The 27,107-nt window shown below is 49.5% G+C and overlaps 1 protein-coding gene across 1 annotated transcript in view; it reads left to right on the top strand.

Annotated features, from left to right (window-relative positions):
- Positions 1–27,107, top strand: part of PREX1 (phosphatidylinositol-3,4,5-trisphosphate dependent Rac exchange factor 1) — a 205,285-nt gene that overhangs the window by 62,428 nt on the left and 115,750 nt on the right. The window contains exons 2-3 of the mRNA XM_033186674.1: positions 18,552–18,623; positions 21,215–21,337. Coding sequence (XP_033042565.1) covers positions 18,552–18,623; positions 21,215–21,337 — 195 coding nt within the window. The remainder of the gene's footprint in view (positions 1–18,551; positions 18,624–21,214; positions 21,338–27,107) is intronic.

Here is a 27,107-nt window from a genome sequence, read left to right as displayed (position 1 = left end):
ACAGCTTGGTGGGGGCTGAGGTCAGGTCCTGCAGAGCCCTTCTGGAGGGGGTTCTCGGAGAAGTGGGAAGCGGCTGATGGGCTGGGCAGGGCAGTGGGTGACCACATTTGCATTTTGTGATGATCCCTTGGTGTCACTCCACCCAGGGATGCCTAAGTGATCTAGGCCAGGGGTCCCCAGCCGTTTTGGCACCAGGGACTGGTTTCAAGGAAGACATTTTTTTTCCACGGACCTAGGGTTGGGGAAGGGATGATTTCAGGATGATTCAAGCTCATTACATTTATTGTGTTACTTTGTTTCTATGATTATTACATTGTAACATATAATGAAATAATTATTCAACTCACTAGGATGTAGAACCAGTGGGAACCCTGAGCTTGTTTTCCTGCAACTAGACAGTCCCATCTGGGGGTGATGGGAAACAGTGACAGATCATCAGGCATTAGATTCTCATAAGGAGGGCGCAACCTAGATCCCTGGCCTGAGTAGTTTGCAGTAGGGTTTGTGCTTCTATGAGAATCTGATGCTGCTGCTGATGTGACAGGAGGCGGAGCTCAGGTGGTCATGCGGGCAATGGGGAGTGGCTGTAAATACAGATGAAGCTTTGCTTCTTGCTGGCTGCTCACGTCCTGCTGTGCGGCCCAGTTCCTAACAGCCCACTGCCCAGGGGTTGGGAACCCTGATCTAGGCCTCCCAACTCCTGGTCTTCCCACGAGGCTACGCTCTTCTCCTTCCCCTAATTCAATTCTCCCAATTTTTGAACTGAAGAAGCAGTATAGTCCCGTGGGAAAGAGACTTGGCTCTGAAGCCCCTGGGGCCTGCACTTAGATCTGGCTCCGTCCTCCTTCTCTGCATGACTTTGAGCAAATAACTCTGTTCCTTGACTGTGAAATGGGGATGTAGGAGTCGCTTCCTCCTATATGTGTGGTATTGGCATGCAGTAAGCACTTAATATGTGTTGTGGCTGGTTGTCGTGTCCACGCTCCATTGGAAATACAGGCATTATCTAGTTCTGACAACTTAGTATCCCAAGGTTTCCCTTCTCTGATCTTTCTAAATGGCTTCTTGCTTTCTAAACTCAGGAACTGAATAGATCTGAATAGTGAAAGATACTTGATGTTGCTGTAATTATTATAGTAATTACTGTTATTAGACCATTTGTCCTTAATGAATATTTGTTTGTAGAGACTTGTGGGTGGGGAAAGAAGGCATTTTGCAGCTTACTAAACATATGCCAATGTATGAAATGTATAGCTAGACTTTATGATAACATCTGTTTTGTAGTAATCATAATAACAGAATATTAGAATTGTGCTTGGCCATGATTAATGGAGATACGACAGGTTTGCTTTTTTTTCGTGTACATGTTTCAAGCTAGCAGTCCTATTAGTTTCTTGTGACTTCTGTAATAAATCGCCACATATTTGGTGGCTTTAAACAGCACAGATTTATTATCTTACACTTCTGGAGGTCAGAAGTCTGAACTGGGTCTTACGGGGCTGAAATCAAGGTGCCAGCAGGGCTGTGCTCCTTCTGGAGGATCTGGGGAGAATCCGTTTCCTTGCCTTTTCTGGCTTCCAGAGTCCCCTGCATTCGTTGACTTGTGGCCTCGTCCATCTCCCAGCCAGCAGCATAGCATCTTCCAGTCTTCCTGTGACTCCTGACACTCACTCTCCTACTTCCCACTTTTTCTATTTTTTTTTGAGACAGAGTCTCACTCTGTCTCCCAGGTTGGAGTACAGTGGCGCTCTCTCGGCTCCCTGCAACCTCTGCTTCCCGTATTCAAGCAATTTTCGTGCCTCACCCTTCCATGAGCTGGGACCACAGGTGTGCACCACCACGTCTGGCTAATTTTAAAATTTTTACTAGAGATGGGGTTTTGCTTTGTTGGCCAGGCTGGTCTCAAAATCCTGACCTCAAGTGATCCACCCACCTCGGCCTCCCAAAGTGCTGGGATTACAGGTTTGAGCCACTGCACCCAGCCCCTCTTTTCCTTTTAAGGATCCTTGTGATTATGTTGGGTCCACCTCAGTAGCCCAGGATAATCCCCCCCATTCCAAGATCCCTACCTTAATCACGTCTGTGGAGTCCCTTTTGCCATGGAAGGTGATGTATTCACAGGTTCCGTGGATTGGGATGTAGACATCTTTGAGGGATTATTGTTCGGCCCACCACAGTGGTCAAGGGCTGTTGGGGCCTCTCTGAGAGTCCTTTGATGTCTGCAAGCTCTGGGTCCCTTCTGTCATGCAAGTTCTCCTTCCTTTCACGTGGGACCAGAAGGCCTGGCACTGTATTGGGCCCCAGGGACAGAGGTTTCTTCCCTTGTGGAGCTTGGGGGTCACAACTTCAATGATGTGGCTCCATCACTAGTGGGAAGTGAGTGGGTGGTCAGCGAAGCTGAGATGGCAAAAGAGGGTCAGAGTGGATGTGGCAGAAAGTCAGAGCCTGGACTCTGATGGCCTCGAGGTCAGAGGCCAACTTTGTCTGCTTAGCTACATGCTCTGAGGCTGCCGCGTCAGCCACTGAGCGCCTCCGACTCCTTTTTTGTAAAATGGAGATGAGATTGTCTAGGATGAGGCAATTGTGGGAAGCATTGGGTACGTAGTTGACACGCCCTAAACTGAAGTCCCTAAGCTGCAGCCAAGCAGCAAGTGTCTGTACTCCTAAGACTGGCCCTTCTGTTGCCAGAATTCCCTCCCTGGGGCCCGAGCAGGCGCTGGGAAAAATCAATGGGAGGAAACCTCCATGGCTGCACTTCCCTCCCCCAGGCCCAGGCCCTGAATGCCACTATTTTTACATTCTCTCACTTTTGTGCATTGTTTCCTGACTCTGCAAATACAATCCTTCACCAGCTAAGGGGGGGACTGCTCACCCTCCAGCCCCAGGAACAATTGTTTGGGAAGATGGAAACAAAATAGTTGGACTGAGGAAAAAACAAAACCTCTTGAAAGTCATTGTCTTCAGATGTCAAGTGTCAGCCCCACAGAGAGGAGACCGCATTCCACTCATTGTCCTGCTGCAGACAGGCCCAGGGACCCCAGGACGTCCAGCTACCCCGCCCTGCATCCTGGGGCCCCGAGTGACTTGGTTCTCTTTGTCCAGGACATTCCGGCGGGAAATGCCACCCAAAGCAGGGCCTGTTCCCAGCCACCACTGTCTCCGTCACTTGAGGCTTTTCCTTCCAGCCACACGCCCTTGCAGGCCCCAGATGGGCGAGGGCTGGTGCTGAGGATAAGGGCTACGGTTCGTACAGTGCTTCCTAGTGTCCTTTATCCTAACCCATCAAATTCTCACCATGCTTCTGTGATGCAGGTATCTATCTTTTTTTCTTCTTTTGGTGTAATAGTGTGAGGTATAATTCAGGTACCACTATACAGTTTACCCATTTGAAGTTGAATGGTTTTAGGTATATTCATGGAGTTGTACCACCATCTAATTTTAGGACCATTTCATCACCTCAGAAAGAACCTTTATATCGACTGGCCACGATGGCTCACGCCTGTAATCCCAGCACTGTGGGAGGCCAAGGCAGGTGCATCACCTGAGTCAGGAGTTCGAGACCAGCCTGGCGAACATAGTGAAACCCTTTCTCTACTAAAAATACAAAGATTAGCCAGGTGTGGAGGCAAGTGCCTGTAATCCCAGCTACTTGGGAGGTTGAGGCAGAAGAATCGCTTGAACCCAGGAGGCAGAGGTTGCAGTGAGCTGAGATTGTGCCACTGCACTCCAGCCTGGGTGACAGAGCGAGACTTGGTCTCAAAAAAAAAGAAAAAGAAAAATAGAAAGAAACTTCATACTATTAGCAGTCAGGTACCATTTTTATATCCCTGTTTCATAGAGAAGGAAGCTGAGGCACAGAGAGGCTGCTTAGGGCCACACTGCCAGCAAATGTCCAAACCAGGATTTGAACCCAGAATACTTGGCTCTGTCTAGAGTCCATTTTCTTAGCTTTGCTGTAATGCAGTGGTTCTTAACCAAGGATGATTTTGCCTCTAGGGGACATGGGCAATGTCTGGAGACATTTTTGATTGTCACAACTGAGGAGAGGAGGGTTGTTATTTGTATCTAGAGGGTAGAAGGCAGGGAAGCTGCTGAGTGTCTTATAATACACAGGACATCCCTCACAGCAAAGAACTATCCGCTTAACTGTCAGGATACCAAGGTTGAGAATCTCTGCTGGAATCCCACTCTGATGAGCCCATTCTTCAGGAAAAAAATCAACACCTGAGGAGCCCAAAGGAGTAGGGAGAAGTTGGGGTTTGAATGGGAAGGATTTTAGACCGTTTCTGACAACAGTGAAGGGAGATAAATTCTGAATGGTGTGGAGAAGACTCAGCAGGAAAAAAGATCTGCACTCCATTAGTGATGTCTGCCCTGGAAGAGGGTAAAGGTGAAGCAGCAGGTTTCAGGTTTGCCTTACCTGTGTCTAGGACAGAGGTCTCATAGTCGGGTGCTCACAGGATGCAGCAGCGGGCTGGGTGGTGGGAAATTGAGGAGCACTTGTCCTGGGAGCACTTGTCCTGGCTGTGTCTCTGCTCTACAGCACCTGCAGCCCTGTGGGCATTTGAGACCCGTGTGTCAGTTTTTTCAAAAGAAGCAGGGAATTTGGATTTTAATGGGAAATCTGATATTCAAACTTAGGCCCAAGTTTCTCAAACCCCTCTGCAGGCCAAATGAACGATGCCTGTGAGTTACCAGTTTGAGACCCATGAGGTAGCCCTATCATGTAGAAGAGGCTCTGCATAAATCTCTGTTGAAGGAAGGATGGGTTGTTGGTGAACTCAGGGAAGATTGTAGGCCAGGCCCCAGCCCCTCGATAGGGGCTGCAGGAAGAAAAGCGTTGGGTTCCTCTCAGTGTCCCCCACTGCCTTCCCCCACTGTTGCATCAGACTTCTTCGTGACAGGTTATTGCAACTTGTTTTTTACATCAACTTCCTCCCCCAATGTGGTGGGGAATGGGGCGTGGTGGGGTGAGAAGTGGGCACCTTTTACCAGGGCCTAGAAGCTGGGCAGGGGTGGGAGTAGTCTACTCTAGATGATTGATTGACTAATTAATTAAACACATCATTTTCGAGGGTTTGCTGTGTGCTGGATCCGATCCTAGGCTCTGGGACACCACAGTGACCTAGACAGACAGACATCCTTGCCTTCCTGGAGGTGAGATTCAGGTGGGCTAGATGGATAATAGACTGATAATGAACACACATAATGTCCGCGGTGACACGTGCTGTGAGGAAAGCAGAGCAGGGTTAGACATTTTCGATAAGATTGTCTTGGAAAGACTGAATGTGCCTCGGGGGCTTTGTCCTGGCTGTTGACCCTGCCCATGATGCTGTGTCCTCAGATACACGCAATGCTGTTTGCTGCCTGTGTCTGCTCAAATGCCATCTTCTCAGAACGGCTTTCTCTGAACATCTCCTTGAAATAGCTTTCCCACCCTATCCTTCTCTGTTTTCTTATCCTGCTTTATGTTTCTCTGTAGCAATCATTCCTACCTGCCATTTTATTTTAAAGTCAGTGTATAGTCTGTCTCTGCCACTGCTTTGTGAAGATATGGAGTTAGTCTGATTCGTTCATTCACTGATGTGTCATTGGCTGTTAGCACAGTGCCTGGCACATAATAGGTGTGCAGTAAGTATTTGCTGACTAAATAGGTGAATGTAAGAATGCATAAGCCCTTCCGTGGCACGGTCATGGCTTTTATCTGTGTCTCCAGCACCCAGCTGGGTGCCTGGTGCATGGCAGGCCCTGGTTAACACTTGCTGGGATGGTTGGTACTCGGAGAGGGCTTGTGCACCTAGAATATCGTCGTAAGCAACTTCCTGCCCCCTTTCCTAGTCCAGCCTCTGTCTCCTGGCTAAGCCTCTCTGTCACTTTTTCCAGGAAGCCTTTGTAGTTACGAAGTGTTCACCTGCATCATTTCACTTAAACCTCAACAACTACTCCTCCCCCGGTTTTTGTTTGGTCCAGGAAATTGACTCAGAAGTGCGGTGACTTGCTGAGGTCATGTGGTTGGCAGTCAGCAAAGAAGATGGGGCAGGGCGGAGGGGTGCGCTGGTGGTAATGAGGATGTGGGGGGCTCTGCAATTTATAAAGCCTTCCCCTTCTCACCTCAGGAGACTCGGAAGCAGTCAGTCTATAATAATAGAACTGTTTGCAGGATGGAAAAAACTAACAACAATAAGTAAAAATAGTGTGGGATAAACGTGAGTGTGCTTGGTGCATGTACAAGGCCTGCAGTTGTGGTTGATTGCAATCCAGGTTTCCTTAGGAAGCACCGTGGGTTCTGTCTGCCTACACCAGAGCTTGGACTCCCTGCAGACACTCTAGAAACTCAAGATGGGGAGATCATAATAGCCAATGCTTTTTTTTTTTTTTTTTGGAGGCAGGGCCTCACTTTGTCATTCAGGCTGAAGTACAGTGGCGCGATCTCGGCTCACTGCAACGTCTGCCTCTTGGGCTGAAGTGATCCTCTCACCTCAGCCTCCCAAGTAGCTTGCACTACAGCTGCGGGCCACCACACCTGGCTATTTTTAAATTTTATTTTATTTTTTATTTTTAGTAGAGAAGGGATTTTGCCATGTTGGTTGATTGTTTGAACTCCTGGGGTCAAGCAGTCAGCCTGCTTCGGCCTGCCACAGTGTTAGGATTACAGGTGTGAGCAACCATGCCTGGCCAATAGTAGCGAATGTTTTTGAGCACCTACCATGCACCAGAGACCATTCAGGTGCTGGTTATGTGTGTTAGCTTCTGTAATTCTCATTGTAATCCTGTGTTCTCATTTTGTCTCCTGTTATAGAGGAGGAAACGGAGGCAGAGAGAATAAATAATTTACTTCAGGTCTTACAGCTTGTAAGCAGCAGAGCTGGGATTTGAGCCCACTTAAATGCTTTGCCTGTAGTATTTCTTTTTTTCTTTCTTTCTTTCTTTTTTTTTTTGTTGAGATGGAGTCTTGCTCTGTCGCCCAGGCTGGAGTGCAGTGGCGCGATTTCAGCGCACTGCAACCTCTGCCTCCCAGATTCAAATGATTCTCCTGTCTCAGCCTCCTGAGTAAGTGGGATTACAGATGTGAGCTACCATGCCTGGCAAATTTTTGTATTTTTAGTGGAGACAGGGTTTCACTATGTTGGTCAAGCTGGTCGTGAACTCCTGACCTCAGGTGATCCACCCATCTCAGCCTCCCAAAGTGCTGGGATTATCACTGCGCCTGGCCTGCCTGCATTATTTCATATCAGCCTCACAGTAGTCCATGAGGTCAGCAGTTTTATGGTCCCCATCCATGTTATAGATGAGGCCCGGAGAGATGGAGTCAGTTGTCTAGGTCACAGAGCAGTAGGTGGCAGGGGCAGGATTTGAACCAGGTGGCTGGTTCTATCCTTTGAGTCTCGTCCACTCTTACATTCTGCTTGCTTAGGAGATAACAGTGCCCTTCTAGCAAGGAGAAGGGAGAGTTTCTAAGGGCAGGGAAGTCTTCTGAGAGTTAGGGCGTGGGAGGAGGAGGTGGAATGCTGGCCATGTCTTTGGCCTCTGCAGGGGAGCGTGTGCGGGTTCCCCGCAGATACAGCCTGGATTTAGGTGGGCTAAATGGATAATAGACTGATAATGCACACACATAATGTCCATGGTGACAGGTGCTGTGAGGAAAACAGAGCAGGGATAGACGTTTTCAATAGGATTGTCTTGGAGAGACTGAATGTGCCTCTGGGCCTTTGCCCCAGCTGTTGACCCTGCCCATGATGCCGTATCCTCAGATACACGCAATGCTGTTTGCTCCCTGTGTCTGCTCCACCTGAAGCCTGTCTCCGTGTCTGACCAGGGACTGCCTGTGGTTCCACAGCCACCTCCGCTGACCTTCAGCCCTGTACATGTAGAGATTTTTCCCCATCAGCTCAGAAGTATTTTGGTGTTTTCACAGGCAGCGAGGTCGTCCTGGTGTGTATTAGGAAAACATCTGCTGGAGTGCCTGGCCTGTATGGCTGCGGTGCTGCAAAGCCCTGCTTTTCACCCCCCGTGCTCGAGGGGCCCTATACCCTCTTTCTTTTTAAGGCTGCATTGCGACACCTCAACCACTCTAGGACACACCAGATGGACGCTCCACTGCCAGCACCTGTGCTCCTCTGCCTGATGGCTTTGTCTGCTCTGAGCTGCTCTTTCAGGGAAGATGGGGAGTGCCAGGATCACCCTCACTGCCCTTAAACCAGTGACAGACAGGACCGGTGTACAGACTCCCCAGCCTCCTTAATCTCTGAGGGTGGCTCTGAGGTGTGCATTTGACACAGTCTGTCTGGGGCCTCATGGTGGTAACTTGGTTGGTCTCGTACCCTTCGTGGTCTGCCTCCCTTTCTTGGTTCCACCTCCCTGCTGGTGTTTCCAGGGACCACCTCCCACCTCCCACAGAAACTACTTGTACTCCACTTCTTGCCTCAGGGTCTGCTGCATCTGGTGAACCACCCCAAGGCTCCCATCATGGTAGACCTGCTAAGATGTACCCACAGCATATACTCCCTGCATTCTCTGTGCACATAACCACGGGCAGAGTTGATTGGTAATTTTGTAGACATTTAAATCAAGATTTATTCATTTTGACAATACAGTTTTCATTTTGTATTTGGAGCCAGTGCACATATTTTTAAAGGCCTCCAACATTTCTGTAGGTCCAAGGAATGTGCCCAGGGGAGGGGCCTGGTCTGAGCTGGTCCAGGGGCTACATGGAATTAAAAGTGCCCACCCCTTCACTGGACATTTACTGAGGACTTATGGGGCACCTTCTGTGATCCTGGCTGGATCTTGGGAGCTGGGGGCTCCCACCGTGGGGCAGAGGCAACAAGCGGTTTACAAGCAGTGTCAAATGTAATCCTCGTGTCAGCAACTTGCAAGGTGAGGCTCCATGACACAGATTTTATAGATGAGGCAACTGAGGTGCGAGGCTGGGCTGACTCCAGAGCCTGTCATGTGATTCATGCCTTGTTTTCCTCTTTCCTAAAAAGGGAATGCAGTAACGTACCTCATGGTGTTGTTATGCAGGACAAACAAGCTGACCATCAGTCACCTGCTGAACCCGTTGTTACTGAGCATCTGCTCTGTGTCCAGCACGGTTCTAGGCCCAGTGGGTGGATACTGCCCAAACAGGCCACCACCCTCCTGGGACTGACATTGTAGGGGACAGAGGAACAATAAGTGAAGAAACAGCTCAATGCAGGTGGAGGGCAGTGCTGTGGGGATGGAGGAGGATGAGATAGAGCATGCAGGGGAATGGGTGTCTCTTTCAAATGGGGCAGTGGGGGAGGGCCTCAGAAGAACTGGCATTTGATTCTAGAGGGGAATTGATATGGTTTGGCTATGTCCCCACCCAAATCTCATCTTGAATTGTAGCTCCCATAATTCCCATGTGTCATGGGAGGGACCTGGTGGGAGGTAATTGAATCATGGGGGCGGGTCTTTCCCATGCCGTTCTCGTGATAGTGAATAAGTCTCACGAGATCTGATGGTTTTATAAAGGGGAGTTCCACTCCAGAAACTCTCTTGCCTGCTGCCATATAAGACATTACTTCTCATTTGCCTTCTGCCATGATCGTGAGGCCTCCTCAGCCATGTGGAACTGTGAGTCAATTAAACCTCTTTATAAATTACCCAGTCTCTGGTATATCTTTATTAGCAGTGTGAGAACAGACTAATACAGGAATTAATTGAGGTCAGGGCCCTGCAGATATCTGGAGAAAGAGTCTTCCAGGCAAAGGGAACAGCAAGTGCAAAGGCCCTGGGGTGGTTGGTGCCTTGGTGTGTTCCCAGGGGGTCTCAGTTGTAGGTTCTTTGTATGCTTTCAGGAAGACATTAGCCTGTTAAAGATACAATTCAAAGCAATATGTTTGTGCTATGGACTATATAATGACACAAATTATTGATACATATATGCACTTTGTAAATGTGCCATGGGAGTAAAGGAGTAGTAAGTCTGACTTGTTTTTTTTTTTTTTTTTTAAAAAAGCTGTCTCTTCCCAGTCCTCTCAGAGTCCGTGACTGAATGAGTCAGTGGTGGAATCCTTCAAGAGGATGTTTCAAATCCAAAATTTGGGCCTTTTGGGAAAGCCTCAGTTGGTTCTGAGTCAATGGCTCTCAGCTCCTGGCACGGACCTGATGAAGGAATGCTAGGTGGGAACAGAGTGGAGAGGGTTTTAATCTCAGCCTGGGCAATGGTGTGGGCTCTGGGTGGTGGACATTCTTGTGTTCTGGCCTAGGCTGTGGAAGCTCCAGGCCAGCTTGTGGGGGTCCCCAGGTTTCCAGAGTTGACACAGAGAAGGAGGGCTGGTCAGCAGCTCAGAGGCTCTTCTGCAAAAGGAAAACCTTTCTGTCTCATATTTGCCTGGCCCCTGCTCTGTTCCCCACTGGCGGGCACTGCCTTCACTGCACAGGGATACACATGCCCAAGGAGGAGAAGGGAGAAGCCAGGGGCCCTGATGATTGGGGTGGGCGATGGGGTGGGTGATGGGGTGGGCAAGAGAGAGCCTGGTGTGTTTAGTACCCCTCCCTCCAGAAAAATAAAAACATGCATTTATGTTAAAAATGACGTTTGCTTAAAAAGTAGCATGTTCATTGTAGAAATCTGGAAAGGGAAATAAATGAAGAAAGAAGAACAGGGAAATTCTTTAGAATTCCCCTCTGTCAGTTAGAATTAGGTTCAGTGGCTCATGATAAAACCCAAATAACAGTGTCTTGAATGTGATGAAAGTTTATTTCCTTCTTCTGTAATTGTAGGCGACCCAGGGCGGATATGTTGGCTGCACCATCACTAGGAACATAAATGCCTACTGAATGCTGCTCTGTCTTCCCCAACATGTGGCTTCTACCTCATGGTACAAGATATCTGCTTCACTTCCAGGCATCGCATTTGTGATCCAGTCAGTAGGAAGAGGAAATAGCAGACTAGATTCCCTACCCCTTCCTCCCCCAACCCACAAGGATACTTCCAAGATGTCGTACATAATACGCCATGTATGCCGTACTGGCCTGAACTTAGTTGTGTGGCCACACCTAGCTGCAAGGGATGCTGGGACATACAGTCCTTATTTTTAAATCAGGAGTTCTGGTTTCTAAAGGAAAAAGAGAGAACGATATTAGGAGACAGCTAGTAATTTTGGCTACATTCCTACATAGTTTAGGGTGTTTCCTTCCATACTTCATTTTTCTATGCCTAGGGAGAGAGAATTTATTTAACCAAAGATGAGATTATATTTTACGTACTTGTCTGTAACTTGATTTTTTTTCCTAGTTAAGGATACATCAATAGCCCTTTTCCATCTTATTAAATAGACTTCTGCAAACTATTTTTAGCGTGATCATTCCTTGTTGAGCTGGATGGTAATTTATTTAACTAAACCCCCAGTGATGGAATTATAAATCAGATGTTGAAGCTAAAGCTTCATGACACGTATGAGATTTATTTTTCCCTGTAGGATAAATGCCCAGAACTTGGATGGATGGAGCATAGGATTTGGGCATTTGAAGGGGTCATTGGGCAATTGGGGAGCTCCCCAGACTCTGGGCTGTGTGGGGCGGCTTGCAGCAGGCTGTGTAAGCCCCTTCTGCTGTTACTATAGCAATTTTATTATCATCACTCAGATTCCAAGGCCCTTGCCGTTCCATGACACTTCGCTTCTGACTCCCCGCCACCCAGATCATGTTGGGGATGGGGTCCTCAGGGCACCCCCTTTTCTTTGTCTTTGCTGTGTTCTGAAGCTCCCTCCCACCTCCCCACAAATCATGACTTCCCTTTGCTCCCAGCCCATCCCCTGGCCCTCTCAAGTTTCACCATATGTCTGGTGAGGTCACCCCAGCCAAGGCAGAGGTGTCCTTGGGGGCAGTCGGGCCCTCTCCCCAAGCAGATCAGGTTGCCAGCATCAGTCTCAGGGAGTGACTTCAAGGCCTCTTTCTGTCCTTTTTATCTCCAGGGAGAGATGTATCCTCCCCAGGCAATAGCAGCCATGGGTTCCAGGCAGATGGTAGCTCCCCAGGGGCACCCCTAAGGGCAGCTGCTACCTGTTTTAAAGGCTGATGTGGTTCACTGTCCACAGTCACTCACCGATGGTGTGTGATTGGGTGTGTTGGGGACACGTTACCAGTTCAGACTGTCTGGGTTCAAGGCCCAGCTCGTTCACTTACCAGCTGTGTGGCTTTAGATAAGATCTTCACTGTGCTGGGCCTCAGGCTCCTCTGTGGAATGGACATCATGATAACAATGCCTGCCTCCTGGAGTTTGAGGATTAAAACACCTAGAGCAGCACCTGCACATAAGGCCCAAAGGTGTAGATAGTGAGTTAAAAAAGGTGTTCTTCTTCTAGTGGCCTCTCCCAGCTCAGTATCAGTTTACTTTGTGGAGCCTGTTCTCAGTTTCTCCCCGTCTCTCCCATCCTTCCTCCACCGACCAGTCTCTCTTGAGCACCGGCTGTGTGCCAGCCTCTGTTCTAGGCACTGCGTAGACGGCCAAGGAAACTGTCTTCTGCCCTGAGGGAGCTGATACTTTAGTGAGGGTGACGATGCTGAATGATCAAACCTATCCATACTTAATTGATAAGAGCACAGCCAATAGCGGTGACGTCTGTGAAGGGTAACAGGGTTCAGGTGGCTATGTAGTGGGTGAGATCCTCTCTTATATGGGTCCAGAGAGGAGGGACCTCCCCTGCCATTTGAATGTCTTGGGAAAAGCTCTGTAGGTAAAGAACAGCACGTGCCAAGGCCTGGATGGTGGGGTCCTGGTATGTTCAAGAAATGAAAAGGAGACCAGTGTGCCTGCGGCTGAGCCAGTGGGGTGAGAAGAGCCCACATTAGACAGTCTTTGGGCTGTGGAAGAGGTTGAATTTTTTCTAGGTTTTAATCAGAGCCTCTTGTAAGGCAAGGATTTCTTGACCTTGGCACAGTTGTTTGCGGTCAGCTGTGTCTTTGTGGGGCTGCCCTGTGCACTGGAGGGTGTTTAGCAGCATCCCTGGCCTCTACATACTAGATGCCAGGAGCACCCCGTCCTCAGTTGTGACAACCCAAAATGTCTCTAGACATTGGCACATGTCTTCTAGGGGGCAAAATCACCCCAAAGTCGAGAACCACTGGGCTCAGGCTAGGTGGGACCGGGGTGGGACTAGCCTGGCATTGGGAGACCTGGTTCTAATCTGGGTTTTGTCACCAATTTGCTGTTTGACCTCAGACCAGTGTCTCATACTCTTGGTTTCTCCATCAAGTGGGAGCTTGTTGGAGATGGCAAACTCATAATCCTTCTAACCCTCTCCCTGCCACATCCATGGCAGACATCACTAATCAATCATGATGTGGCTTCCTGCTAAGTCTAGAGCTCTGGGGACCATGGAGACACTCAGGCTGGGAGCCGAGTAAACAGCCCCTCTGGTCCTTCTCTTATGCCCCAGAAGACCTGGGTATATACTTAGAGGAACTTGAACGCCTGGGCTCGAGGAAACCTGTGCATCACCTAGAGGAACTTACCCCAGTTGACTACAGCTGAAGGAACTTACACCTGAGCGCCACTGTTTACAGTAAGGATGGTTGAAACAAGTGTCTGCAGCATGGTAGTGATTACCTTATGCTGTAATTTTGACTAGTAAGCAATGAAGTGAACAACTTGAGGTCTGTCTTATTGTGGATTCTCCAAAGAACACGTCCCGAGACTATTTCAAGGGCAAGTAGCGTACTTGGGAGGTCACCCAGGAGGCATCAGTAGGAGAGTGGGGGAGTGAGGCAGGGAGGAGAAGGCAGCCAAGAAGGGTGTGTCATCAAGTGGGTTCCCATGGGGGCTGCCGGAGCTGAATCCCATCAAGGCACTCGGGGAGATAGTGTCCATCGAGTGCCTCAGTTTCCTCATCTTTCTTTTCATGCCAGGTCCTGCTGGCCGTCACTGAGGGCTGCTCCCAGGCAGTCTTACTTCTTCAGCACTTCCGGCCTGCCCTGTGCATGAGAGCGGGGCCTTCAGGCCCAGAGATGCGGGCACTGGCAGCTGGATGTGGTGTGCGGTAAGGGTAGGGTCTGGATGGCAGATGCTGCCCGGTGTACATATCAACATGGGTAAATGTGGAAGATGTGATGTTGAGTGAGAAAATCAAGTTGCAGAAAGCACGCTACTTATAAAAATGTTGTGAACATGCAAAACAGTTTTCTCTCTTGCTTATAGATGCACACGGGCTTGGTAAGTGGGCAGAGGCATGTGTGGGAATGAGGAGCACCAGCTCCAAGTAGCTTGCAGGGAGGGAAGGTGCCCAGTGGCTCACCTCTCTCTGTAACGATTCTTTTCTGCCTTTTCTGTTTAATACATTGAGGTTTGATATTTGCATGGTACTGTGGGTAAACTGAACTAATCTCAAGTGCATACTGCTGGGGCTTTGCATATGCAGCGACCTGTGTCACCACTGCTCAGATCAAGATATAGAATGTTTCCAGCACCCCCGAGAGCCTCGTCATCCCCTTTCCAGTCTGTGCCTCCCCCAGACTTGTTGAATTTCTTTTTGCAAATGGTTTCAAGCAAATTTGGTGTAGTGTTAAGATTTGCCAAAGCTGCGTAGTGATGAGTTTGTGGGTGTTTGTTGTTTCTCTCGATTCTTTTCTGTATCCTTGACGTACTTCATCATCATATTCATAAAATGAAGAGGAGGACTTGGGCAGATGTGAGGACAAGTAGTCCAGGCACGGGCAAAGCTTCTGAGGCTGGAGGAGTTTCTCAGGCAGCCCTGGAAATCCTGAGAACAGTATTGTGTCTAAGGGAGGCTTCGGAGATGAGAGCTGCTTTTGACCTGAGTGTTTCAAAGCTGTCAAGCCTTGGACAAAGGAAGAGTCACGCTGGAGAGTCCCTTTCACCATTCCTGCCAGTGCAGGGGACACCGGTGCTGCCTGGAAAAGCCAGTCGTGCCTTGGGCGGCAGGAGGGCTGGGCCCAGAGCCCCTGCTGCCCATTCTTTCCGGGTCACGAGCTGCCCATTGTGGCCTTCACACCGGCTTGTTTGCAGTTCCTCAGTGGGTGGCCCGAGCCTCCCATTGTTGCAGCACAATGGCGGTGGCAGAGCTCGTGTGAAGAAACCAGGACAGGAAGCCCCAATCTAGGCCAGCAGAGTGTGGCACTCCCAGCTTCCTGCCCTCCCTGGCTGTGCTGGGCGAGGCTGTCTTTGTCTCCCTCTAGTCTGGGGAGGCTGGAGACTTGACTTCCTGTCAGTATCCTAGGCCCTGTTAAAACATCCTCTAGGAACCCCGTCCCTATCCCCCCCACCCATTGTCATTTAACAAACAAGATCTGCAGACTTCCAAGGAGCCTGAGTCCAGGTCTCTGCCATGTGTCAGGTACTGTGCCAGGCACATTCCATACCTTCCTTTGATTTTCAGGCACCTGCTGTTTGCTGAGCACTACATTTGGACCTTCAGGGAGCTTCCATTTACTTTATCCCATGACATTCTAAAAGGTGCTGTATTCCTATGATCTCTACTGGCAAGAGTAAATGAAGACTCAGAGAGGCTAGTGCACTTCCCTGAAGTCACACAGCAGGAAGGACCCGTGGTTGAAACTCAGACTCACCAGTTTCCAAACCTGGCCTCTGTTGTTGGATTGGGGGTTATGGTTTCATCCCAGCCATGATCCCTGCTTGTCCTGGCCATTCCCTTAGGATCTTGTATAGATTGCTTACCCTCAGTTTCCTCATCTGTCAAATGAGCTCTTAACGCAAGATGGGAAGATAGGAGTTGGCATTAAGAAGAGGAGGGCCTCTTGGTGGAGATGACGTTTGAACTAAGGCCAGATGGATAAGGAGGCTGCTCAGGGCAGAACGGGGGAGAACATCTTGCCAGCAGGAACAGCATATGCAAAGGTCGTGAGGCAGGAGTGTATTTGGCAGGTGGATAGAATCTAGAATGACAGTGTGGCTGAAGATTATTTATATTGAATTATGTGGGAGGATGAAGTACTAGAAGATGAGATCAGAGAGGTTAACAAGGACAAGGTCATGGGGACCATGGAAGGATTTGGATTTTAAGTGCAGTGGGAAGCCATGGAGATTTTAAAGGCGTGGATTAACTGATCTCTTGTACATATTTAAAGGGATCTCCCTGGCTGTGTGTGTAGAGGACAGACTTTTGGGAGGGTGAAGGGGACCAGGAGGGAAATGGCTGTGTTAGTCCAGGCAGGAGATGATGATGGCTTGGACTGGCGGGGGTGGCTGTAGAGATGGGGACCAGTGGTTGTAGTGTTCAGGTAAAGCTGGTAACATTTGATGTACTGGAAATGGAATGTCAGAGGAGAGGGACTAAGGACTGCTGGTGGGTTTTGGCTAGAGCCCTTGAAAGGCAGAGGTGCCATTAATCGAGTGGGGAAGAGCTCGGTATGAATTTGGGGAAGGTCAGGAATTAAGTGTTGGACAGGCTGAGTTTGGACATCCCGGTGGAGACATTGAATCAGCAGCTGGAGATAAGAGTCTGGGGTTTCAGGGGAGAAGTCCAGGCTGGGGATATAAACATGGGGGTCATCAAAAAAAGGGGATTTAACCCATTTATGCCAGAGGTTGCAATTTTTTTTTAAATAAAAAATCAGACCTTGGCAATGACCTTGAAGAGTAGGATATAAATAACTCCCACAAGCTTAGTGTTCCAGTAATGGAACTCTAGGCATAGATGGGTTAAATCCCCAAGACTGACTGAGATGGCTCTGCACTCTGTGTGGACAGAGACAAAGCTGCCTTCCTATGTCTTGCCTTTTTCTGTGACTCGCCTTGCGGACTGTCATTGCGCCCCCTCCCAAGAGGCTTGAGTCTGGGCAGGTGTCTGGGCTCCTGGGGGCAGGCATGGACGTGTTGTGTCTCTGGGTGATGGAAAGGATCTGACAGCCATGTGCGGAGGGCCACCCTCCTCTCTGCTTACCTGCCCCGCTTCCCCTGACCCCAGCACTATCTTGGGCTGTCCCTGCCATCTCTCAGAGATCTCCCCAGACAAGCGTGGTAGGATGAGACAGGCTCTCGCAGCCCCTGTCTTAATCAGCCTGCACCTGGGTTCTGTGACAGGAAGACCAGGTGCTCACCTGGACCAGCCCCTCTGGGGACTCCCAAGCTCTCATCTGTCTTGGCAGGGTAGGTGACTGATAGGCCCCACAGCTCCCCATGGCCCTGCGGCTGTACCAGCACCATGAATTCCTTTTCCCAGGGGTCTCCATGTGGCTGCTTCCAGGTTAGGCTACAGCCAGATCCCACATCCTGGAGTTGGGGCAAACCAGGCGGAGGTGGCTGTGGGTACTGGGCCTTGGTCTCCCTTAGGTGCTGACTCTGCTGTCTCTCCTTCCCCCAACATTGATCGCTGTGACTCTCTCAGCCCATCCGTGTGACCCCTTGACAGCTCTTCTTTCTGCCATTTTTCCACCCACACCACCTGGTACCAGGCCACCGTCATCTCTTGTTGGCACCACTGCACCCTACTGCCCTGGTCTCCCCACTTTTACACGCAACCCCTGAAATCCAGTTCCTTGCAATAACAGAGAGCTCTTTCACCAACACTTCAAAACTGGGAGATTTCTCTTTTTAAAAAAATTCTAATTTCTGGCTTCATTAAAAACAAACAACAACAACAACAAAAAACACCCAAATCTGAACCTCTGGTGGTCCCGGGCCTGCGGCCTCCCCACGTGGCCCCACGTGAATGGTGCACCCTCAACTCCTGCAGCCCCTGTCGCTTCTGCCCTGATATAGTCACACTCATCTGCTGCGTCTCACGGAGGAGAGACGTGATTTGTCTGTTCCAAGCTCCTGAAAGGGTGGTAGAAGGACTGTGGTCCATTCAAACAGTAGATTCCTGGCTCTTCGTGAGATGATCTGGAGGGATCTCTGAGCTATATTAAGTAGAAAATCCAGGTGCAGGTCATCCAGTGTATGTTGCTATTTTTTGGTGTGTAGAGAAGTTAAAAAAAAAAAAAAAAAAGGAATAGATGTGTGTGTGTGTGTGTGTGTGTGTGTGTGTGTTTGTTTTTGCACAGATTTTTTGGAAGGATACCAAAGAAACTAGTAGCTGGGGTTCCTATAGGGGTTGGAGAGGTACTCGATGGTTTGGGCCTGGGGTAAGGAGAGAGACTTTCTTTGTTTTTGCCATTTTATATTTTTGACTTTTGAACCATGTGACTGTGTTATTAATTCAGAAGTTAAATTGTAAAGCAAAGTAACAAAAATTGAAAAGAGAAATGAATTAGAGTCTGAGAGGTACCCATGGGTGAGGAAGCAGGTGTATATCTCTTGGGGCCAAAGGTTCCTCGAGGGCAGGGGCTTTGAGATTTTCTCTGCTGTTTCTTCAGGGCCCAGCGCAGGGCCTGGTGTCATAGGTGCACAGTGTACACCCCTGGTTTCAGTGTGGGAGCGAGGGCTGTTCCAGTGTGTTTAAGGTGTAAGCAGAGCACGTTTTTCTTCATCCCCTGCCTGTGTCCCTGGACCCATGGTACCTCCCAGATCCTAGTTGGCATTTGAACTTGAGAGCCTTCTGTAGGGCCTTCCATGGGAGAGCTGGAGACGCAGACACTCACCTCTCTCTGCTTCTCTCCTCCAGGCATTCCTGCATCGCATCCGGCAGAACGTGGCTGACTCAGTGGAGAAGGGCCTCACGGAGGAGAATGTCAAGGTGTGGATGCTCGGACTGGCCCCTTTTCTAGAGCATCTGTGTTGCTCTATGCCTTGCTCTTCCCATGCTCAGAGAGTGTGCATGCTGGCAGAGGCGTGTCACCCGCTGACTGCTGGCTACCAGCTTTGCCCTGCCCCAGCTTACTCCCTGTAGCCCCTGGAGGCCTCTTGTCCTGTGAGCAAGCTGTGCTTGGTGGACATCAGCAGGAATCAGCCCTGGGCCCCACTTTCCAGCCCAAGACTTCCCCTCTGTGCTCAGTGTGACCCGCCCCCCGTCTTCCGGGCTCCTCGTGTCGGGCCCTCAGGCTTGGAGCCAGTGGAAAATCCTCTCCCAAGTGCCCCCGGGAGCCTGGCACCTCCAGTCCCTCTTCTGGCAGCCCCGGCCCCCGCTCCCGCCCTGGGCATCCAGTGTCCAGGCAGGGCTGATGAGTAATTGGGTCCAGTTTGGCCTTGGCCCTGGCTCTGGGGAGTTTGAGGAGGAGATCAATAGGCCTTCTGTGTGCATGGCTCGGCTCCAGCCTGGCTCTCCAGGCCTGGCTTTTTGTGTGACCTCACTCTCTGAGCTGCCTTTCAGGCTTCGGGGCTCTAAGGGTCCTGGTGTCCAAGGTGCCCAGTATTTGCAGTACACAAAGGACTCGGTCATAGAAGACATTCCCCCCAAACGCCCTGGTTAATCTGGACGGTGGCCTTGCATGTTGACAATGCTACACCGAATTATTTGCATAAGAAAACTGAGTCTTAGAGATGTCAAGGACTTGCTCAAGGTCTCTGCATGGCTCGTCCTGGGGGTAGGGGGTGTGTGTTCATGCAGTGGGATCCTAGGATCTAAACTCTATGCCTGCATTCATTTGTTCACTCATTCATTCGGCAAATATGACTGAGCACCTACTGTTGACTCCACTTATTTATTATACTATTTATTATAGTTAAAAATTATTCATTATAATTGTAAACTGCGAGTTAGTACAGTTTTTTTTTTTTTTTAATGAGGTCGAAGTGTCGTACAGTAAAGGGTGCAAATCCTTAGTGCTGAATGCAGTGTGTGTCTCCATACACATGCACCAGTGTAACCGTGACCCAAATGAAGGCAGAGAGCATTTCCCAGCCCCAGCTACCCACTCTGGGCCCCCTCAGTCAGTCCTCCCTCCCTAAAGGTAATCCCTGGTTCCTAGTACCATGGATTGATTTTGCCTGTTCTTGAAATTTATGTTAAAGTGAGCTCTTTCGAGTCCCTGCCTGCCTGTGGGATTTGCCCATGATGTTGTGTGTAGCTGTGGTTCCCTCTTTTTCCTTGCTGTATGGTGTTCATTGTATGAATGCAACACAATGTACTTATCCATTCTCCTGGGGATGGATATTTGAGTTATTTCCAGTTTTTGGCTGTTACAACTATTCTTAAAAAAAAAAAAAAAAAAAAATACGATCATGAGGGCTGGGCGAGGTGGCTCACACCTGTAATCCTAGCACTTTGGGAGGCCAAGGCGGGCAGATTGCCTGAGCTCAGGAGTTCAAAACCAGCCTGGGCAACACGGTAAAACCCTGTCTCTACTAAAATACAAAAAAAGTTAGCAAGGCATGGCGGCATGCATCTGTATTCCCAGCTACTCGGGAGGCTGAGGCAGGAGAATTGCTTGAACCCTGGAGGTGGAGGTTGCAGTGAGCCGAGTTCGCGCCACTGCACTTCACACTCCATCCTGGGTGACAGAGCGAGATTCCGTCTCTAAAAAAGAAAATAATAATTAAAAAAATACAATCGTATTGTATTTTTAAATAATTGCTCATTGCGGGGGCTGTCCTGTACATTGCAGGAAGGATTAATAGTATCCCTGGCCTCTGTCTATGAAACACCCCCTTTCCTCTCAATTTGTGACAACCAAAAATGTCCCTTGACAATTGCCGCATATCCCATGTGTGTGTGGCGGGGGTGGTGGGTAAAATTGCCCCTAGTTGGGAACAACTGATCAGAAGGTTAAATTCTAAAATGTAGGATTGCTGGGTCAAATTGTACTAGTGTTTTACACTTTTAGGTTGATGTGGGGAAACAGGGAATCTCATATATTGTTTGTGAGAGTTTAGGCAGCGTATTTCTAACCTCCTTCCTTATTGTGTTTTCTTCTACCACGTCGTTTTAATGGGTGCATGGAAATATACTCGTAATTTCAACATCCCTCCTGTGGGCTGGACACAGCAGTTGTGTCTGACTGTGATGAATGTCTGCATACTAAATGTGGAACTGCTTGCAAGACTTTGACCTTGGGAATATTATTTTATCTGAGCCTTACTTCTTCATCTGTAAATTGGGGATAATAATAGTTTCTATCTCATGGATTTACAGTGGGGATTAGATTCCATGAATGCATGTAAAGTTCTTAACACAGAATTAGTCACTAATCCCGATGATAGTAAATAAATGTTGGCAATATTTCTGTGATTACAATGATTTCTATTAGTGGTAAACCAGTTCCGGTGGTTGAGAGTTCTTCTTTGACTACAGTGTCACCTGCACCGAGGTTTGTATTTTTTTATTGCTTGGCTTTGCTCTCCCTCCGAGCCTTGATTCACGCTGTCCTCTGGCCTGTCTTTTCCTCACAGATCCTGTTCTCGAACATTGAAGACATCCTGGAAGTTCATAAAGATTTCTTAGCCGCCTTGGAGTATTGTTTACACCCGGAACCACAGTCTCAGCATGAACTTGGGAACGTTTTCTTAAAATTCGTGAGTACCATGCCACTGCCCCTGGTGGACTCTAGCTTTTGAGAAGTGGGCTTCTCCCTGGGTCCCTGCCCCAGCCCCTTTCACCAGCTTCCTCTGTAGGTCTGTCTGGGAGATGGGGTAGCAAGTTGGGCAGGTGGGCCCAGTCTGCATCCCCGGAACTATGGGAGGTGGGTCAGGCCCAGCAGACTGTGGGCATTTTCAGTGACTCTCCTTTCCCTCAGTTTCACATAGAGGGTAGGCCCTCACTGAATGCATGTGTCCTGGAGTCCTGTGACCTCCTGGCCTGGCGGGGCCCCTCTGCCACGGTGACCATCAGAGGTAGCTAGTGGCCAAGACTTGGCATCAGACAGACCTGGGTTTGAGCAGCTCAGGTACCCACTGGCCAGTAAGGGTGTCTGATCCTTGGGTACCCCATTGGGCTGTTGTTCAGAGAGGCTGACGCTTGTTGCAGTAGCCTCTCTCTTCCTGCAGGATTACTAACGCATTTGGAATTGTGGGTGGTAGGCTGGAAGAAGGAAGGCAACTGCTTTTCCATAGCCTCTTTTTCTGTACTACCTGGGACCCCCCTCACAGATAGAAGAACTAGCCTCATGGGCACGAGATGTGAGCCAAACTCCTTTGCCTCTCTGAGCCTCTATTTCCTCCTGTGATTGCGAAGTAGGGATAGTTCCGCCTACCTCCCAGGGCTGATGGCAAGACTCAGAGGTAAAGCAATAGGATAGAGAGCCTAGAGCAGGGCTTCTCAGCTGGGGCGATTCTGGCCCCCAGGGGACATTGGACAATGTCCAGACACATTTTTGGTTGTCCCAGCTCTGGGGTGCTACTGGTTTCTAGTAGGTAGAGGCCAGGGATGCCACCAAACATCCTATAATGCACAGGACAGCCCCTACAACAGAGAATCATCTGACCTCAAATATCCATGGTGCCGAGGTGGAGAAACTTTGGTGTATCAGCACTCGGTCACTGTTCAGACTGTCATCACCATCATGATCATGATCATCATCACTAACTCACTTCTCCAGGGGATCACATCTGAGTGACCAGAGCCTAAGATGATGGAGTTGTGTGACTCTGCCCTCAGAGGGCAGTGGGGGGCAAGTCTCATGTGCGATCAGGCGTGCAGAGTACCCCAGGATGCAGTCATTCAGCCAAGGGCCAGCCACTCTCTATGTGAAAGTGAGGGCAAGGAGAGCTTCTGGCCAGGCTGCTGAGCGACTCATGAACTGTGGTCCTCTCAGCAAGTTGACTGAACTTGTCTGTGCCTCAGTTTCCTTTTAACCTTAAATGGGGTATAAATCCGTGACATTGTGAGGATTAAGCGAGATAATACAAGGAGCCTGCTCGGTGCAGCACCTGGCACAGTAAGTGCTCAGTAAAGGTTGACGTTATCTTCCTGTTCACATAGCAGATGCTCCTCCATCTTTGGAACTGGACAAATAAGAGCACAGTGGGGCGCAGGTGGGCTGGGTGCTAGCGAGGGCATTGGGCAGAGGAGGGACGCGGTCCACTTTGGGTTGCAGGGACCCTTTGGCTGCTGTGAGGGGGAGCAGGTGTGGAGGGAGAGCCGGAAGCAAGGAGACATCTAAGAGGTTACCCTGCCAAGTGAGGTGACAGTGCCTTGGACCAGCATGGTAGCAGTGGAGGTGGTGAGAAGGGGCAGGTGGCCACAGTGGTTCAGTAAAGGTGTTTGAATAGGAAAATGAAAAGAATGGGAGGGACAGTCTTCCCTTCGGGTTCAGAGGAGACAGGAAGTGCTTTTTTCTCTGGAGCCAACAGCCAACGTTCAAATCCCTGTTCTACTGCTCGCCAGCCCAGTGACCTTGGGCAAGTCCTTTCACCTCTCAGGGCCTCAGTCTCCAACTCTGTAAAGTGGGGGTAATGACAATACCTGCTGCAGGGGGCTGTCATGAGGATGAATGACCTGACTCAGCACCGAGCTAATGCCGCATGTCAGCTGTGGGTGTTATTCCGGCCTGCTTCCTGGAAGGGATGGCCTTGGGGCTGGCTGTGACGTGATGATCTGAGCTTGGGCAGGATTGTCTGTACTTAGCAAAAGTGGGAGAAAGGATCCTCAAGGTGCACTATCCAGTTTGCCAAAAGCCCCGGCCCTCCTCAGGCCTTTTGGCTTCTCTGCCTGAGTCCCAGAGGCTGTGGGGAAGTGGGTTTAACTCGCTTGTCAGAGAGGAGGCCTGGACCTTGAAGACACAGTGGGGCTATTCTCACCTCTCTCTGTAGGATTCCTGACTTGCTCAGAGATACAGCAGAGGGCTGGGGAGCCAGGGGTGGGAAGTGCGGTGTGCATGAAGCAACCTCTTTTCCATGTCCTCTCTTCTGCTACCTGGGACCCTCCTCATGTAGCCTCATCAAACTAGGTACCTGGTGAAGGCCGCACTTGCCATCAGAGTCATGACATGTGGAGGGTGGACATTTAGGCCTTTGTGGGAGGATGTTCTGGGCTGGGTTCTTGCTGGCGTCCTCCCTGGGCCTGGGAGATCAAGCATTCTAGAGCCCAGCTGCCCGACTTTGCATCCTAGCTCTGCTACTTCCTTGCTCTGTGATCCTGGGAGAATGACCTTACCTCTCTGTGCCTCAGTTTTCTCATCTGTAAAGTGGGTATCACAAAACTCACCTTCTAGGGCGGTTGAGAGAATGAATGACGTTGGTAGAGCCTGGCACATAATAAGTGCCCAGGAATTGTTTCTCACTTGGGTTATGTGCACATCTGTTCATGTGATCCAGTGCTTTCTGGAACTTCCCAGTCTTCTCTGGAGTGTGACTTTGTGTAGGGTCCCCAGGCCTGGGATCACTGGACCCCATTCCAGGTGATTTATCATGAGCCCCCCTGCACCTTAGCGGGACTCCTGTCCTTCCAGCCTCACAAAGCTGCGATGATGCCCAGGTGCAAGGATGCATGTAGGAGGCTTTGACAGAGATGAAGTATTTTGGAGATTGGTTCTTCCCTGAGCCACCAGAGAGACCTGCTGGAAACATCAGTCAGGTCTCTTCAGCCCCCGTCCCGGCACCCTCCAAAGGTTCCTGCGTCATTGGAATAAAATCCCCACACTCCGCCATGCCCTGTCCGTTCCTTGGAACTCATTCCCCTGGCTCCAGCCACACAGGTCTCCTCGCTGTTCCAGAACAGGGAGCCCATTCCTGCCCCAGGCCACTTCCTCTGCTGGACCAGTTCCCTCAGACATCCCTGCAGCTCTCTCCCTCCTTGCCTTGAAAAAGCTTTTCAGAAATGCCGTCTTCTCCGCGAAGGCCTCCATGCCCTCCTGTTTAAGTTGCTGCACTCCTGTCCTTCCCTGCCCCTCCCCTGCTCTTGTCATTCTCAACAGAATGGTCCGCATCGCCCTTTGACACATCGGATCTTTTGCTCCTTTTTGCTTATTGTCTGCTCTCCCTAGAATGTAAACAACACGAGGACAGGGACTCTGTCATGCTCGCTGTTCTGTCTGCATCAGAAAGATTCCAGCCCCTTAGCCGGGCATGGTGATGTGTGCCTGTGGTTCTAGGTACTTGGGAGGCTGAGGTGGGAGGATTACTTGAGCCCAAGAGGTTGAGACTGCAGTGAGCTGAGATCATGCCACTGCACTCCAGCCTGGGTGACAGGGTAAGACATTGTCTGAAAACAAAACAAAACAAAACAAAACAAAACAAAACAAATCCAGCCCTGAGCTCACTTGTCCTCTGGACATGCGAGCAAACTGAGAGAAAGGTTAAGCTCAAGGTCACAACTGTGCCAGCCGCAGAAGTGGGCTTTCGACCTTCCTAAGGGCTAAGCCAGGGTTCCTCAGTTCATTAGCTTACGTGCTAAGTTTGGAATTTCAGCTATATCTGAGTATCCTTTGTAGTATTATTTGTTTAATGCTTTAAAAAATTGATTCACTTAACACAACTTCAATAAACTTACTTAAAAAGAGAAGTTTGCATCATCATTGAAAATAGAAAATGAGTGCTGTAAATAGAAGGTAATTGTCAAAATAAATGCGGTAGAAACCAAACGGTGTTACCGCATTCTATCTAGAAACTCTTAACTGCTCGAGCCTCTCAGCCTGAGGCTGGTTACATCACACCAGCTAAGACCCTCCTTGAGCTAACCGGACCTATTGAAAAAGGAGCCAGCGTTCTCAGTGTGTGATCCAGTGTTTTTAATTTAAAATCATCTTTTTAATTAAAAATTAAAATCATCACGCCTCTTCCTGCCTGCTCACGGAGGACAGGCTGAGTCAGTCTGTCTCAGGAGTTTTAAAGGCCGCCCCTCTGTATGTTGGGTTTCTGGAAGCTGGCGATTTGCACACAGGTGGCCTCTTGGAAGCAGCTAAAGGAGAGGTTGTGGAGACTCCACCCCAGCTGCTGATAGTCCCATCTGGAAAGAACTCTGGAACTAGGATAGCTCTTCAGATTATGCACAATTGTAGCAAGTGGGCAAGGCCTTTGCACCCTCATTGCCTGGTGGGCTGTCCTCAGGAGTGGGTGTACCACTGCAGACAGGCAGCCCTCTTAGGCTGAAGGCAACTCCAGGGAAGGGCCTTAGCTGAGGGTCATTGTCAGCCCCCACTCCCAGCACCTGGGGTAAGGGGCATCTCTCTCTCTCCGTGACAGGCATTTGAGGAGTGCACCATGGCATCCACTGCAACCCCAAAGGAAAAGCAGGTCTCAATTTTTCCTTTCCACTCTCCTTCCCAGGCTTGTTTACTCCATTTACTCCCTGCCTGGAAACATTTTCCCATGGCCATGGCAGCATCTGGGCTGGTGAGATGCTAATTGGGAACAGAGCTCTGCAGACAGGCTCTCCAGGAGAGGAAGGGGCCCTGGCCCACAGTCCAGCCCACTAGTGCCACCTGACTGAACAGATGGAGGAAGAGTCCCTAACCCCTGTTCCCCAAAACCCAACCAGTAACTACTGAGTTTATCATAAACTAGCACTGAGTGGACATTTTCTTTGCACTAGGTCCTATTCTCTGTGCCTTACAGATATGCATTCATTAAAACTTCACAACAGTCTTTAAAGGTGGTTACTATTATTGTACCCATTTTACAGATGAGGAAACCAAGGCCCAGAGAGATTAAGTTATAAAGCAAACTTACCGAGCTAGGAAGCATCAGAGCCAGGATTTGAGCTGACACATTCAGGCTGTAGAGTCTGTGTTTTTCACTGTCTTATGTGATAAGGTCTCCTGAAATACATACTAAGCATCTCCTGTGTGCCAGGCACTGCACTAGACCCTGGGGATGCTGTACTAAATAAGACAGACTTGCTCCCTGCTGCCACACTGCTCGTAGGTGGGTGAAACAGAGGGTAATTTAACTGGTTAGGTCATTTCAGATGCCAGTGCAGACTGTGAAGAACATAAAATGCAGATGTGGTGAAGAGTGACTCTGCCTGAGGTTGCTTTCAATCAGGAGGTCAGGGCCAGGGCTGCCACATTTAGCAAATGAAAACAAAGTACACCCAGGGAAATTGGAATTTCAGGTAAACATCAAGTAATTTTTTTAGTGGAAGCATATCTTATGGAATATTTGAGACATACTAAAAAAAAAACATGTATCTGAAATGAACATTCACCTGGGTGTCCTGGGTTTTATTTTGTATCTGGCAACCCAAGGGTGGGATGGCCTTTCTGAGGTAGTGAAATGGGATGATTTTGGGGAGGGTGATCTGGACTGAGGGGAGAAAGGGCAGAAGCCCTGAGCTAGGAGCAAGCTTAGCTCATTTGAGAGAAGAAGGGAGACCAGTGTGACCAGAGCAGAGTGAGTGATGGAGAGA

The sequence above is a fragment of the Trachypithecus francoisi genome, unplaced genomic scaffold (assembly GCF_009764315.1).
Source record: "Trachypithecus francoisi isolate TF-2019V2 unplaced genomic scaffold, Tfra_2.0 Lachesis_group21, whole genome shotgun sequence".
NCBI lineage: Eukaryota > Metazoa > Chordata > Mammalia > Primates > Cercopithecidae > Trachypithecus > Trachypithecus francoisi.
The sequence above is the reverse complement of the archived record's forward strand: the minus strand, read 5'-3'. Positions and strand labels throughout refer to the sequence as shown.